Genomic DNA, 16,361 nt, shown 5'->3' with positions numbered 1-16,361 from the left:
CTCCGGCAGGATGAGCCCAGGAGACCCAACAAGGAGCGGACCCACCCTCACAGAGCTCCCAGCCTGAGTCTCCCCAGGAAGGAGGGAGGGCAGGGGGACCCGGAGTCCTGCCGACTGAGGGGCCCCTCCTGGAAGGGGACATTGGTGTGGGGCCTGAGGGTTCCCCCTTAGTTCCCTGGTGCCCCCTCCTCTCCATTTCTGCGTCCACAGAGGCGCCGGGTCTTTGTCCTCTGGCCCAGTGGCTGCTGTTGCTGCTGCTCCTTCCTCCTGCCTGTGAATTCTCAGGTCCCTCTGCTTTGTCTCAGGGACAAACTCTGTCCCCACAGGGTCTCCCAGGCTGGACACTCAGCCCACCACTGACATCCGAATGGAAGCTGCTCCTGGGGAGGCTAAGGAAGGCTGTCCCCTTGGCACGTCCTCTGCCCCCTGTCCCTCCTCGGTCGCTGCCTCTGTGCTCTCCAGGTTTCCCGGCCCCAGAGCCAGGGCTACTTCCTGACAGCAGAAATGGTCCCTGTTGTCAGTGCTCCTTCCCACCATGGACAATGCCCCAGGCCCTCCCTTCTTTCCTCCATATCAGTTCAGCAGATTGTTAGGGGTTCAACCTGCTTCTGAAGATGGTCCTGCCCAGTTCCTAACCCGGGTGGGTCTGACGTTTTCTGGATCAAAAATCTTTGCTTTCTCCACAAAGGCCTCCTGACCCCTCAGAAACCACTGCTGTTTGCAGAGTGGGGTGCTGCCCAGCTCTCTCTGGCCCCACAAAAACGTCCCCTTCCCTTTGGCCAGGGCAACCCCAGTGTGGAGCATCCACCAGGAGGCTGGTCCTTGTGCATTTCCCAGCCAGCTGACTGCTATCGGCCTCTAATGACTGTGGTGACCTTGGTGCCTCTAAGCAAACCCAAGGAAAAGCTGGCACATTTGTGCTAACACCCAGCACAATGGTGGCCTAGTCAGGCTGCTGCCCAGGGACAGAAGAGAGAGGGGACACTGGAAAAGGCTGGTGTCACATGTCAGACCTTGTCTGAGCCCCAAGCACCATGGAGACCAGGCACACAGGACAGCCAGGTCCTACAGAGGTTCAGCTGAGGGGTAGGGGAGATCCCCATGTGTGCAGCACCTGGGACACACTGAGACCCTGCCCACTGGGACAGATGTCCCATCAGTGTCCTGAAACCTGTCCCAATAAGATTGATATTCACTCTTGTGGGGAAAAGAAAGGACATACGGCCCAGGCAGGTGTGGCTCAGCGGTTGAGGTCGGCCTAGGATCCAGGAGATCGCGGTTCAATTCCTGATCAGGGCACATGCCCGGGTTGGGGGCTCGATTCCCAGTGGGGGCCGTGCAGGGGCAGCTGATCAATGACTCATCATTGATGTTTCTCTCTCTCTCTCCCTCTCCCTTCCTCTCTCTGAAATCAATAAAGATATATTTTAAAAAAGGAAAAGAAAAAAGAAAGCACATACGTGGAGAGAGGGTAGAACCTGCCCCTGTATCTTACGTCACCGGGCGAGAACCTTCGTCAGAGCAGGAGCAACCAGACTCAGGGATCAAATGTGGAAACCGTCGCTCTAGGGAATCTGCTTCCCCGCCCGTGTCCAGACCCCACGATCCACTCAGGTGGCTGCAGGCTGCCCTCGGCCCGACTGCAGATTTGAAGTTTCTCTTTCCCTCTTTCCCCACAGCCACCTGCACACGGGCAAGGGCGACCAGGAGTTCACTGCCCACGAGAGCTCTGCACCCTTTAGAAGGCTGGGGCAGCTGAGGACAGAGGGAATCGCAAGATGTTTCCAGTGTCTTTGCACAAACGAGTGGACCCCGGGGGCTGGCCCTGCTCTCCATGGAGGTCCTTCCCTGGTGGCCTCCAGGTCCTGACTGTCCCTCCTTGTAATCCATTCCTGCTGCCCCATGTCCTGATGACTGAGAACCACGCTGGGGCTGCAGGAGGAGGAGACAGTGTCTGAGAACACTCAGACAGTTACTTTCGCTTCCCTTTTCCCCATTCGGGTGGAGCCGACTCAGGGCAGCCTCACCCACTTCCTGCTCACTACTCCACAGCCGCAGGGGACCCCCGGCTGCAGGGATCAGAGGCCCAGGCAGGGTCCGGGCAGGACGATGGCCAGTGGGGGCAGCGACATCAGCGCCAGGTCAGTCTCCGCCTCCCTTCTTTTCTCTCTGGCTGTGCCACTGCTTTAGTCTCCGCCACTAGACACTCTGTCAACATCTAAGCGTTGACCTCAGTCCTGCGCTGCGGGACGCTCTCCTGCAATGTGAGGAAGTGCAGGAAACTGCAGAGAGGAAATCAGATCTCTCGAAGGCAGAGGGACATCTGCTGGTGTGAGTGCAGCTGCCACGACCCACAGGGCTCCTGTCTTGCAGCCACCGCTCACCTGGCAGCCATCTGGACTCCTCTGTCTGTCCTTCCTGATGCTTTGAGGCAGTGACTTGTTATTTTCTCATGACCTCTGAACCCTCTTGTTTCCCTCGGGCCCCTCTGAGTTCACCTAGGTCATTCCAACCAGGGCACTTTGAAAATATAAAATTCAGGGAGAAGATGCGGCCTTTCAAATCTGGGCGCCTCGGTCTGGTACCTGACCTGGGCCCGCGCTGGTCTGTCCGGGCCCTTCCTGCAGGACTGAGCTGAGGGAGGAAGAGGAGGGAGGGAGGAAGAGGAGGGAGGGAGGAAGAGGAGGGGAGGGAGGAAGAGAAGGGGAGAGGAAGAGGAGGGGAGGGAGGAAGAGGAGGGGAGGGAGGAAGGGGAGGGGAGGGAGGAAGGGGAGGGGAGGGAGGAAGGGGAGGGAGGAAGAGGAGGGGAGGGAGGAAGAGGAGGGGGGAGAGGAAGAGGAGGGGAGAGGAAGAGGAGGGGAGGGAGGAAGAGGAGGGGAGAGGAAGAGGAGGGAGGGAGGGAGGCCAGCGCAGCGCAGGCTGAGCCCCACCTGGGCTCTGACTTCCTGCTCTGCAGCGGGTTGTACTCGACAAGGAAAAGGCCAGAAGTCCTTCCTTTTCTCTAGGAAGGTGTCAGAAATAACATGACTTAATATGTTAAATATTTGGTTCTTTACATTCAAAACAAATACATTCTACGTCCTTGGTCATAAAACTTCAAATGGCCGGGATGTTAGTAGAGGGGAACGTCCCACCCACGCCCTGCAGCTTCCAGGCTTGGTCCTGTTGAGTGTTGTGGGCATAGTGTTTTATGTCTCTTTCTCTGCATTTACACATATAACTTATTTTCCTAAGTAAATAATTTCTGTCTTGTTTTTTAATGAATGGGATTATCGTGTATACACCATTCTGGATTTTGCCGCGGTCCAGCCGCAGCAGGAGTCAGGGGTCCCGAAGGTGGGCAAGGCGTCGGCGCTGGGAGACAGCAGACTACACGACTCGGAGGTGGTGTGACACTGTTCCACTTTATTGAGAATCAACATAATCTTTTATACTTTCTTTTTTGGCTACGATTACATTTCTTTGGTTAGCAAGAAATATTATTCATAGGTTAAACCATACAAATTTCGATTTCATCAGAACGGAACAATTTTGACTTTTATTTTTTAGGATAGAGGAGAAAGGAAAAATCAGTGACCTATAGAGTGATAGATGCGGCTTTGTTTGCAGCAGTAATATATTAGTTTGTGGGACAGAAATTTTATATAATATTTGCCTGTGGTTACTACTTCTTATGGTTATATTTTAACTATGGACCTATTCATAAGCTATTATATTCTTCTTGCCATTTTCTTCTAAGAAAAGAGTGCCTTTTGCCATAGCTATGGATTAACTGCTAAGAATGCTTTTCTTTCGTTCCTTTGGGAGCGAGCACCGGCGTGGCCGCCGCCTTGCCGAGCGTTTCATGGAGGGCAGGTTCTCACACTGACCGTGCCTTCCACTTACAGTAACTGCTCTGACACCGTTCCCATTGGAAGCACCTGTGTAAGGCAGAGGAGGGTCTGGTGGCCTTTCCACACTGTTAGCCCCTTCAGGGGGATGGCACAATCTGCCATTTATTCTGTGTGCTACCCAGGGTGGTCCTTGTGCAGCAGGCAAGGGGCGATGGCCTTCTTCCTGTCCTCGACTAATCCTGCAATCATAGGCGGGGCACTTGAATATAGGCGGCTGTGTGAGCTCAGCTTTCTCTAGTTCCTCCATAAATGCCTTTTTGGGGGCGCCAGGGGGAGTTTTTCTAGCTTCTTCTAATGACAATTTGTTAAAGCATCCGGCACATGTGATAGTGACTGGACTTGGGGAAATCGGGATTTCTTCAGAAGTGAGAACATTGTTTACCATTCCCAGGTTAGTTATTGATTTATGGCCCAAAATCCCCCTCCAAGGAGAAGAGATATTCCCATTAAGCCAATTCCTCCCACCCACATGCCACGTCCTCTCCCCAGAACACGCCTTCCTTGAAGCTTCCTCTCCACGTCCGGATCTTGTCAGACGACATGGTTGGAAGAGGACATGGCAGGATTTTAAATTTTAAAAAGCTTAACATTAAAATTCTTAGAGGTCTTTTTCACGTTAATAAACATATGCACCTACTTCCTTCACTTTAACAGCTGCATATTACTCCACAGAATTGATATACCATTATTTTTAAATTATGTTCCATTTAAACCATTTCTGTTGTTTTCAATTGTTACCAACAAACTGCGATAATAACAATTATATATTTCTCTGTTTTTGCATTTATACAAGTATTTTTCTCGTGTCAAAAACCAAAAGGAAAAAATGGTTGAGGGAAAGGGGACTAATATTCAGTTGTTTGTAGAGCCTCCGAAATTGCCTTCCTAGCAGCTGAAGCCCTAAATTCCCACCAGCTGAGGAACCATCTCTCCACCCCCAGCTCCACACAGGGGATGGATAAAGAGATGCATCCTGTTTATTTGCATGCTCTGATTACATGGGAAGTCGAACAGGTTTTTGTGTCTATTGGCCTTTTAAACGGCCTCATCTGTCAACTGCAGGTTTATGTTTGGCCAATGTAATCAGTTGGGGTGATTGTTCTTTCTTCAATGGTAGGGAGAGTTGGCTACAAAGTCTCAACTTTAGAAATATAGTTCCTTGTCTTTTAACTGTTTTATGGTGACGTCTGCCTTATTAAAGCTTTCAAATTTAGAGTGAAAACTTATAGCATTGATTTTATAAGATAGATGCACCCTTTTTATTACGAATAAAAGCGGTGAAGGAAGTTACTGGTGAGCTCCATGGACACTGTCTTTAACCACAGTTCTCACTTTCTTAAGGTGGAGGATTCAAGTCTACCTTTACTTCAGGGAAAGTTTCTTCTCTACTATCTTCACAAACATATTCTTTTTAAATTTGGAAGCAAAACTTTTCCTCCATTGGTGCAACTTTAGCCTTCGCAGCTTTCGCTATCCCTAGTAAATAATCCCTTTAGTTTTTTACTTTCTGTTCATAATGGTTGTTTCAAACCTTTCTCCTATGACAATTATTTAATTTTTATTAGCCCTTGTGGTTTCTGGTTATTACTAATTTTTTTTAAATGTTGATTCTGTTAGTTTCTTTGTCCTGAAGCCTGAGCCCTCTGCCTGAGTCAAGTCAGCCTCTAGCTGTGTCCAGAACTGACATATGCTTTCATAGCACAAGGTGACTTCACAGCTTTCAACTCTCTAAGTTCTCTGGACCTCATCATAATTTCATTGCCATTTCTGAAAGGTGAGCCTTCGGATACTTCTACTCTGCTTTTCAGAGACCCTTGACACGGTGTTTTGAGCTCCTTGGCCTGAAAATGTTGACTGTGTATCCTGAAGGAGAAACTGACTGTGTTGGGGCCCCTCACTCCAGCCCTGCATGACCATCACAAGCTTATCTGTCTTCCTTGCTCCAAGCAGAACTCCTTGTCCTTAACCAAGCCCAGATTCTCATTCTCTGTCTGTGACTAATGTTCTCTTTTTCTTTTTTTAAATTTATCTTTATTGTTGAAAGTATTACAGGTGTCCCATTTTTCCCCGCCAATTGACTCCCTTCACCTCGCTCCCCCCCTTCCCCAGGCCTTCACCCAGTTATTGACCGTATCCATGGGTTATGCATATATTTGTATAGCTTCTTTGGTTAATCTCTTCCTACCCTCCACCCCCCTTCCCTCTTTCCTCTGAAATATGATCGTCTGTTGCCTGTGTCAATGTCTCTGGATCCATTTAGTACATCAGATTGTTTTGTTCATTAGCTTCTTCTTAAAGAAGACCCTTCAACATTTCCTGTAGTGCTGGTCTGGTGGTGATGAACTCCTTTAGCTTTTCCTTGTCTGTGAAGCTCTTTATCTGACCTTAAGTTCTAAATGATAGCTTTGCTGGGAAGAACAATCTTGGTTGTAGTTCCTTGTTTTTCATCACTTTGAATATTTCTTGCCACTCCCTTCTGACCTGAAAAGTTTCTGTTGAGAAATCAGCTGACAGTCGTATGGGTGCTCCCTTCTAGGTAACTAACTGCTTTTCTCTTGCTGCTTTTAAGATTCTCTCTTTGTCTTTAACCTCTGGCGTTTTAATGATGATGTGTCTTGCTGTGGGCCTCTTTGGGGTCCTCTTGTTTGGGACCCTCTGTGCTTCCTGGACCTGTAAGTCTACTTCTTTCCCCAGGGAGGGGAAGTGTTCTGTCATTATTTTTTCAAATAGGTTTTCAATTTCTTGGTCTCTTTCTTCTCCATCTGGCACCCCAATATTACAAATGTTGGGCCTCTTGAAGTTGCCCCAGAGGCTCCTTATACTATCTTCATATTTCTGGATTCCTTTTCTTTTTGCTCTTCTGGTTGGGTGGTTTTTGTTTCTTCATGTTCCAAATTGCTGATTTGATTCTCAGCGTCCTCTACTCTACTGTTGACTCCCTGTAAATTATTCTTCATTTCAGTTCATGTAGCCTTCATTTCAAATTGGTACTTTACTATGTCTTTGATTTTTGTCAGTTATTTTCATACTACTCTTACCATAATGGTTGAGCATCCTTATAAACAAAATTCTGAATTCTGTGTCTGTTAGCTTGCTTGGATCTATTTCATTTAATTCTTTTTCTAGAGATTTCTTCTGTTCTATCCTTTGTGACATGTTTCTTTGCCTCTGCATTTTGGCTGCTTTCTGGTGTTTGTTTCTATGTATTAGGTAGAGCTGCTATGTCTCTGGGAATTCGTAGAGTCGCTTTGTGTATTAGGTGTCCTGTAGGGCTCAGTGGCTCAGCCTCCCCAGTCACCTGAGCTGGGCCTTCTAGGTGCTCCCCTGCGTGGGCTGTGTGTACTGTCCTGTTGTAGTTGAGCCTTGGTTGCTGTTGGCGTCACTGGGAGGAATTGACCCCCAGGCCAATCAGTTGTGAGGACCCGCTGCAACTACAGCCAAAGAGCTGCTGTGCTGGAGACACCTCTATGGAGCAGGATTTACTTCAGCAGTGCTTTGGTGCTGTCCAAGTGCGCCCCTTGAGTGTGTCACTCATGGATGTGGTAGGGTTGTAATCCAGCGTGGTTGGGTCTGAACACCAGGTGCGCTGTCTCTGGGGCCTCCCGGGAGGTGCAAAGTCAGCCTGTGCCAGTGGCTTGCCCAGGGCCCCCCAGCATGAGCTACACACCAAACCGTAATTGGCTGTTGCTTGTGCTGGGCTTGGAGGTGCCCAGGAGAGGCCAAGCTATGAGCCAGTGCAGCTGCCGCTAGGGCCAGGCCTGGGGCCGCTTATCAAGCCGCATGGGGCAGCTGCTGCTTGTTTGAGAGATTCTAGGAAAGTCCTAAGCATGAGGCTCGAGAGGCCACTTGCACAGAAAAGCCCCTGGAAATGGCCTGGATGGGCTGCAGGTGGGGAGGGGCGGGGCCTCCGGGAATCACGGGGCGGGGCCAAAGGTGAGTCAGGTGCTGGCGACGCAAACATGGCGCCTGCCTGCCGGCTGTGCGGGGAGGACTCGCCACAGGAGCCACGGCCTCCGCCAGCCCTTCTGCCTGGGAGGAAGCCGCCCTCCGCCTCTCGCCCGGATCTCAGGCAGGTTAGTTCCTCCCCGAGTGTCCCGGGTCCCTTCAGGCTGCTCCCGGCGCTGGGCTCAGAGGGAGCGTCCCAGTGAGTCCGTGCCGGGCCCTTTAGAGGAGCTGCTGGGGCTCCCGCGGCCTCCACGACCCTCAGGACAGTCCCCGCTGGGTTCACAGCCCGAAGATGTGGGGATGTCTCTTCCCGGCCCTGAGCCCTGGGCTGGGGGCTGCTGTGGGGCTGGGACCCCTCCCTCCTCCCTCCTCCCTCCTCCCTCCTCCGGGAAACCTCCACCGCCGAGATGGCCCCTCACGGCAGTTTTAAACCGGGGCACCGGGTGTGGCCTGCGGCCGGTCTCTGGGAGCCAGCCCCGACCCGCTCGCGTCTCCGCCCCTCCTGCCGGTCTCGGTGCTTCTCCAGCTCCCCGGTGTTAGGGCTTCTGTGCAGCCGGATCGCAGGAGGCCCTGAGTGACGGTGGTTCTGGATTTCAGTTGTGATTTTGATGCGGTTGCGGGAGGCGGCGGGTGCAGCGGTTCCCTGCGCCGCCACCTTGTCTTTTCTCTCCCTCTGGACGGGGTTAGCCTCATTTCCTTAATGGTGTTTTTTATCCGAAGGTATCAGGTTTTTCTCTTACGGATCAAGCCTTCGATGTTACAGCTACCTTTCTGTCTAACCCAAGGCCACAGAGATTTGCTCCTATATGTTCTGTAAGAGGCGAGACCACGTTCCCTTTCCCCGGGGCCAGCGCCTGCGGCTCGGGCTCCCACCCGCAGTGACCGTCAGCTTCTCGGACTCCCCTGGGCCCCCCTGGGCTCCCCTGGGCTCCCCTGGACTCCCCTGGGCTCCCCTCGGCCTCTCCTGGACTCCCCTGGGCTCCCCTAGACTCCCCTCGGCCTCTCCTGGACTCCCCTGGCCTCCCCTGGGCTCCCCTTGCCGCACCGTCACCTGTGAAATCTCTTTGCCGGCCTAGTGCGGGAGAAACGGTTCCTTGGTGACGTTTCAGTTTGTCCGTAGGCATCTGTTTATTGCACCTGTTGATTCTCTGTCCTCTAAGTGACTGTTCAGGTGCATTTCCTTTGGGGTCGTCTGTCATATTTTGTAAATAGGCTGGTGTTCTGTGTATCAGATATATGAACGCTTAGACGTGTGCACTGAAAGTATTTTCCTACATTCTTTTAATCTTACTGTATTTTTAGCATTTAAACTTATTAAGTCTCTGTCTACTTACGTTTCTTAAATACTTTTCTTTGCTTGACTCAGATATTTGGTCTGTCATATAAATTTATAAATTACTTCATCCAGTTTCAGTGGGATTACAGATTGCAAGTGCACCACACTTTTGCAATAATTTCACAAGGACTGACATTTTCAAATAGCTATATCTCCTGATTGGAGGCACCTTCTACATCTCCATTGATTTAGATCTTGTTTACTTTTCTTCAGTAAGACATTATAGTCATTTTCATAGAGGCTCATAACTTTTAGATGTTTATAAATATATGTGTGTGTATTTACTACTGTGTTTGAAGTCCTATTTTATTTCTTTTCAGTATATATCTTTGTTGCTGTAAGTCAAACCTCTTAGTTTTATGTGCCTGTTTGTGTGTGTGTGTGTTTTATTCATGCTCCTTAGCAAATTTTTTTTCTAGTACTCAGAGAATTTAGTTAGGTCCCTATTGTTTCTTCATATATAATCATATACCATACAATGTTGTATCTTATTTTAATATTTATACCAATAAATTTATTTTCTTGTCCTATTATGTTAGCTAAAACATATATATATAAATTGTGGTAACAGCAGGCACCACTGTTTTTGTATCTGAATGGCCTCCTCATCATTTCAGTGTTTACTGTAGCATTTGCTATTTGGGGAGACTTTATATTGTGTCAGCTTCCATCTATTTCACATAGTTTTTCTAAAAATAGCTGCTAGGTGTTTCCAAATTTCTTTTAAATTAATTTATGGATATAATTAAATGCTTTTTCTGCTTTTGCTTGTTGTTGCAATAAACTACATAAAGAGGTTTTCTAATATTGGTCCATCCCTTGACACTATTTCCCTGTTTTTCTTCCTCTTTTTCAAAATAGCCTCTAACTGCAAAATTTATTTTCTCTTTTTCTCAGCAGAGTGTTTTCTCTTTTCTTTCATAAAATCTTTGGGCCTTTCTTTTTTTTCACATGCCCGTTTAGCTTCTACCAATTATAACTTTCTGAGACTTCTTTTGTGGCCAAGATTATGATGTATTGATACATGTTTCAAAAGTATTGGGGAAAATTGTGTGTTCCCTGTTTTTAGGACATAAAATTAAGAAATATGTCTTTCTTGCTAATTTCTCCAGAGCCTGTATGATCATTTTTGCCTATGTGTAAATACTCAAACACTCGAGGTGAATGTTTTTCAATATCCATAAGATTTGTCCCGTTATTTGTCTTTTGAGTTTTCTGTGATATGGGTATGAGCCTCGTTTTCGTCTGTTGTGTTGCTGACGTGTGCATGCTGTAGCTTGTCTGTCTTTGATTTTAACAACTTTGTGGCACTTTGTCTTCCTTGTGTTTCTTGTTGAATTCCGATTCTGATCCTGTGCCTTCCAATATCACCATTGTTTCATTTACATTTAGTGTTTTAAATAATATACTTTTATACTTTTTATCCTGTTTTAACTTTTATGCTCTTTATTGTTTTCTTTTGTCTAAAAATGCCAATTGTGTTTTCTTGTAATTTTATTTTTTACTGCTTTTTTTTTTTTGCCTTTTCCCATTTGCTTTATTTTTTATTCTATTGTTGACAGTATTACAGATGTCCCTCAATTTTCACCCTGTTTACCCCCTCCTAGGCCTTCACCACACAATTGTCTGTGTCCATTGGTTATGAATATATGCATATAAGTTCTTTGGTTAATCTCTTCCTGCCGCCCCTCCCTCCTTCCCTCTGAGATTCTTCAGCCTGTTGTCCTATACATTTTGGATGAAATCCCTTATTTGCCCCCCTGCCATTCTTGTTGTCATTGTGAAACCATATTTTAAATTATAATTGTAGTGGCATTTTTAATAAGACAGAGAAGACAAATGCTTTTCTTCAATCTGCTATCTTTTTTTAATTGAATTTACTGGGGTGACATTAGTTTCAAGTGTACAATTCAGCAAAACATCATCTGCACACTGCATCAATCTTTAACAAAAAAAAATTTTAAACAGAATTTGACGCAGTCATGTGACATTATCATTCCCTAATGCGTGTTGGATACTGGGAAGTAGATAATTCTCCTCTGGTTTGAAAAACAAATTTCTGAGTCTTCATAATGTTTAGGAATACGAGATGTTAATTAAAACATTATTATCAGAGCGATAAAATGACCAGCTAAGAAGCAGAATTACAGATGGGTTCACAACTACTGTCACAGGAAACAGCAGCCACTTCTGAAATTCAGATGCTTAAAAAGATTCATTATATACAACAATAGCACAGACAGATATATGTTAACACAAAGCAGAAGTCCCAGGAAAAAAAATTGATATTCTTGTGAAATTTCAGGTTATACCACATCATTCTTAAACCACATCTTATCATTTATGAACTAGTTTTATAATTCAGGGTGGTATTTCTCTTAACTGATGTCCGTCAGTGAGGGGACACTTTGTATTTATTGTTCTGAGATCACTTTTCTCTTAGATGTTAATTAAGATGCATTTTTAAGGTTAAATTCTATTGTTATTTCATTGTTTTTTATTCCTCTGTGGATGACCTGTTTACTCCATCTCATTGTTGTACAAATTCAATTTTTTTTCTTGTTTTAATTCCCATTTCCCCACTCCCTCCTCTTTGACAACCATCAGCTTGCTGTTCTCTGTGTCTTGGGTCTGTTTTGTTTGTTTGTTTGTTTATTTATTTATTTATTCCTTCATTCATTTATTTTATTCTACATATAAGTGAGATTAAAAGGTATTTGTTTTTCTCTTTCTGACTTAATTCACTTAGCATAGTACTCTCTAGGCCTCTCCATGTTTTCTCAAAAGGCAAGATTTCAGTCTTTTTCATTGCTAAGTCGTATTCCAATTCATGAGCATGGTATATCCTTCCATGTATTTGTATCGTCTTCAGTTTCTTTCATCAATGTCTTATGGTTTTCAGAGTAAAGGTATTTTACCTCTTTGGTTTTATTTATCCCTAGGTATTTTATACTTTTGATGCAATTGTAAATGGGATTGTTTTCTTAATTTCTTCTTATAATCATTTGTTATTGGTATATAGAAATACAACAGATTTCTCTATATTAATTCTGTATCCTGCAACTTTACTGACATCATTTATTAATTCTAATAATTTTTTGATGGCGTTTTTAGGGTTTTCTAATATAATATCATGTCATCTGCCAATAACTAGAGATTTATTTCTGCCTTTCCAATTTAGCTGCTTTTTATTTCTTTGTCTTGTATGATTGTTGTGGCTAGAACTTCCAATACTATGTTGAATAGAAGTGAAATTTTTCATAAAAAAAAAAAAGTCCAGACATGTTTAGGAGAAAATATGTTTACAATGGCCTTGATTGGGACAGTCTGGACTTTTCAATAATATGTATGCCTTTCTGATCCGCCATGATTTCTTCTATTGTATCTTTTTTATTGTATCAGTTCCATTTATTCTGGGCTATGCACGTTCATTCTTCACATATATCTTTATATCCTTCCCAAAGAAAGTGTCACAGCCTCCACAAGCATCTCAAAATCATGGTATCCATTCTCCCTAGGATATCTGCAGAAGACCAGAAAATAGACTACAATGCTCTCAGGAAAATTGCACACAAGCACTTCATACAACATAAGGTTGACATTTCAGATGCAATAAAAAAAGTGTTTCCTTTCCTTGAGATTCTTCGTGACCGTGGATTCATCACAGACAAGATCTATGAAGTAAGTGAGGCTTACTTTGTCACAAGCTGGTAAAGCAGCCCCAAATTACTTATGTTTTCATAGTTTGGAATCAAATGTCAGGGCACAATGAGGCAACTGAGGAGTCTCCTATGTGTGGGGACCTTCTTGAGTACTGCTGTTAAGTGTTCCTATAAGGTCAAAAGGGAGAAGAGAAGCAGGCATTCCTGGGGACAGTCCTGCTCCTAACTGAAGGAATAGGGCTCCTTGGTGCCCACTGAAGTTGGGGTGAATAGCATTGAAATTAGGCAGCATCTGAAGCTGGGGGCTCCACTGATGTTTAATGCCATGTAGGAATTATATATACAATATAGCATGAACTGGGAATTAAAGTAATTTTATGAGTGGATGAATAGATGAATGGACTTGGGGTGCATTATGCTATAGGAAATAAGCCGGTTAGAGAAAGACAAGTACCATATGACTTCACTCATATGTGGAATCTAATGAAAAAACTGAACTACTAACAAGCAAATAGAGACAGACTTATGGAGAGAGCAGGTTGACGGCTGTCAACAGTAGAGCTGGAGGGGTGGAGCGATTGAGAAAAAAAAAGAGAGAAAGAAAGAAAACTCTTTGACACTGAAAACAGTGTGGTCATTGCAGGGGGTTATGGGTGGTTGGAAGTGGAAGAAGGTATGGGGAGGTAAATGATAATGGGGGAAAATTAAAAATAAAATTAGAAATAATGATTTAATAAAATAATTTAGACAGCATTTCATTTGAATGCACATCAATTTAAATACTTAGATCTAAGATTAAAATCTACAGAGCATTAATGTCTTGTTAGGGTAAATTTGGAAGTAGCTGCTTGCTAGTCTCTCTCCAGTAGTTTTCAGTTTTCTTTTCTTTTGCTATTTCTGGAGTCTTGTAATTTAGGTTAATTTTAGCAAAAGACATAGGTGGACATACAGAGATGAAAGTCTTCTCTTTCCCCATGAATAGGCTTTCTTTATGGCAAAGTTCACAGAAGGGAGAAAATTACCACTTGGCTTCTTCGAGCCCTTCCAGGACAGGTCAGTCTTGGGGGAGGGACAAGGGTTGCCAGTTAGTAGAACAGCAGCTCATCACCACTAAGTCTCTTCCGAAAACATTTGGCCAGGCTCTGAAAAGGCTACGCATCCCTTACCTGTGGACCTGGTTTTGTTCTTCACAATTGCTCTTTCTTCCATGTAATGCAAATGAGGGCGAGGAGATCAGATTCACAAATGGGTATTTTTAAGGAGGAGGGATTTAGGTGTTCGAGTTAGTCATACAAATATAGAGAAATTCTAAAACTTTACATGAGCAGGTACCTATGTTGGGAAATTGTGATGCATTAACAATAAAATCACTTTCTAGGGCTCTTCTGTAACTTGGATGTCTGTATTTATATTTTCCTCATTCGTTAATTTTTAAGGAGTCTCGCAAATCTTGGGAAAAGTCGTTACCTATAGAAAAGGTGGTGTATGATGTTCTCGAAGAACTGGAGAAGACATTTAACCTACCCCTTCTGGATACACTGTTCTGCAGGGTCATCATGAAGAGCTACCCTGAGTTAAATTGCATTCGTGAAGGCTTCAGATATGGTAATTGGGTTAATTACCTACCTTTGGATGCCCATGGCCTATTTTTTTTTTTTATGAATATATATCAAGTGTCTACCATGTGTCACACGATGCTGGCAGTAGAAATTTGTCAGTTGAGAAAAGAGACGTATCGTAAGCCTTCTCATAGCTTTTGGTATAAGGACCAGAATACAACACCCACCTGGAAGACAGCTTAACTAAGCATTTAAACTCACAGGGCAATCACAGTCATAGTCACAGTCACACCAGATTTACTTACAAGGACAGATGACAAGAAACACTGCATCCTACTAAGGCAACATCAGTGGCTCTTTGTTTATGGGACCCTCTGTAAGGGCCCACACAGCAGTCCACCAAGTTGACCACAACCCACCTCAAGTGACAGCTTAGTTGTGAGTGCAGGACCCACCTGTCTTAGCAGCACCATGCCCAGGGGAGTCAATGTCTCATGGAACAACTTTGTAGTCATAACTTTCAGGGACCCCACAAAGGACAGCTGAGTTACAGAGGCCACCACAATGGCAGAAGGCCAATTATGGCTTCTAGTTTACACATAGTCCCTCTGAGTCCACATACAATTTTCAGTCATGGGTCATTTTTCACCCTAAACCCGGTGTTGGCCTCGTAATACAGAAGACAGACCACCTGCATCAAGTTTCCAGAGCTATGAGCAAGAAAGTTAACCCAGGTCAAATTGGCCTTAGTGAGGGATAATGGTTGTATGAGCTCTTTCTCCACAGAGGTGAAGCTAATATTAGTTAAATAACCTCAAAAACACTTGCTCGGCCAGAGACTGTTTTCCATACTACACAAAACTAGATTTGATTCACTACATTTTCCTGAGTTCACAATTTATTCTTTTTCATTGTAGCCTGAATTTGTGGTTGAAACTGTCCCTCCCATTATTTTTGGATGGTTGTCCCTGGTTATATTTTGTCTCTCCAGTAATTTTTGTTTTGACTTGACTGGAAAAATTTCTATTCCAACACCATTTGGTATCAACCACAGTGTCCAAATAACGATGGAGAATTCATGAGAAAAATAACTATATGAGCTGAGGAAGGCAGATACTATGGGAAAATGTATAGAGTGCCAAAGGGTCCCACAGATCTGCAAAACAAGGACAAATTAGATTTCTCTCAATCAGAGAGTGAGAAGCAGATTGTGGGAGTTGGTTCAAAAGAATAAATTTGAGGCCTGCCCACTGTGGCTCAGTCGGTTGGAGCGTTGTCCCACACACCAAAATGTGGTGGGTTTGACAGATCAGGGCACATACCCAGGTTTCGGGTTCTATCCCTGGTTGGATCCCTCTCTCTCTCTTTCTCTCTCCCCTTCCTTTCCTTTCTCTAAAAATTAAAAAAATAAACCTGGAAAGATTTTGGAAATTTGGACATCCAAAGCTAAGGCATTCGATGTTTAGTTGCTGGGCATTACAGAGATAATACAGACTTATAGGTTCATAAGGACATGTTTATTGACCCAGGAGATTCACCTGCCGTCAGCCTGGGGGAAAAGTGTACCCACCACCTTCCTAGTCTCCTCCTGCCTGGAGGCCCCTCAGATACCCACCCTGAGCTTCTTGGTTTATTTCCTTCCTCTTATTTCACTGGGTCACCTGCATGCAGAAATCCTTTGCTGGTGCACTGATCTCCCCTTTTGGCAGCGTCCAGGGCCCCTGTCCCAGCCTCTTGGTACACCCTCCAGTGCCGCAATATTCACTCCCGCTTGCAGCGTCCAAGTGTCTTTCCCTTGTTCTGGGATCTGAGTCCCCCTGGGGGTGTTTCTAGTCTTTCCTGTGTCCTCTGGTGTCCCTTTGGGAAGTGCTCATCCTCCTGACCCAGTTCATTCCACCTTCTCTTTACCAACCATTTATTTAAAGTTCTTGGGCTTTCCCTTTCATACACATAAACTTCTATAGGG

At 45.1% G+C, this 16,361-nt stretch overlaps 1 protein-coding gene across 7 annotated transcripts in view; it reads left to right on the top strand.

Annotated features, from left to right (window-relative positions):
* Nucleotides 1-16,361, top strand: part of SP100 (SP100 nuclear antigen) — a 185,221-nt gene that overhangs the window by 40,667 nt on the left and 128,193 nt on the right. The window contains exons 1-3 of one of the 7 annotated variants that reach the window (XM_081143140.1): nucleotides 1,952-2,141; nucleotides 12,693-12,855; nucleotides 14,273-14,441. The exons of 4 other annotated variants lie outside the window; for them this stretch is intronic. In XM_081143140.1, coding sequence (XP_080999266.1) covers nucleotides 2,110-2,141; nucleotides 12,693-12,855; nucleotides 14,273-14,441 — 364 coding nt within the window. In that variant the 5' untranslated portion in view covers nucleotides 1,952-2,109. Of the gene's footprint in view, nucleotides 1-1,951; nucleotides 2,142-12,692; nucleotides 12,856-14,272; nucleotides 14,442-16,361 lie in introns of those variants that run through there. 2 more of the 7 variants (XM_081143132.1, XM_081143139.1) reach the window with 2 other exon arrangements.

The sequence above is a fragment of the Miniopterus schreibersii genome, assembly GCF_964146895.1.
Source record: "Miniopterus schreibersii genome assembly, chromosome: 7".
NCBI classification, from domain to species: Eukaryota; Metazoa; Chordata; class Mammalia; order Chiroptera; family Miniopteridae; genus Miniopterus; species Miniopterus schreibersii.
This window is presented reverse-complemented; position numbering and strand designations above follow the sequence as displayed.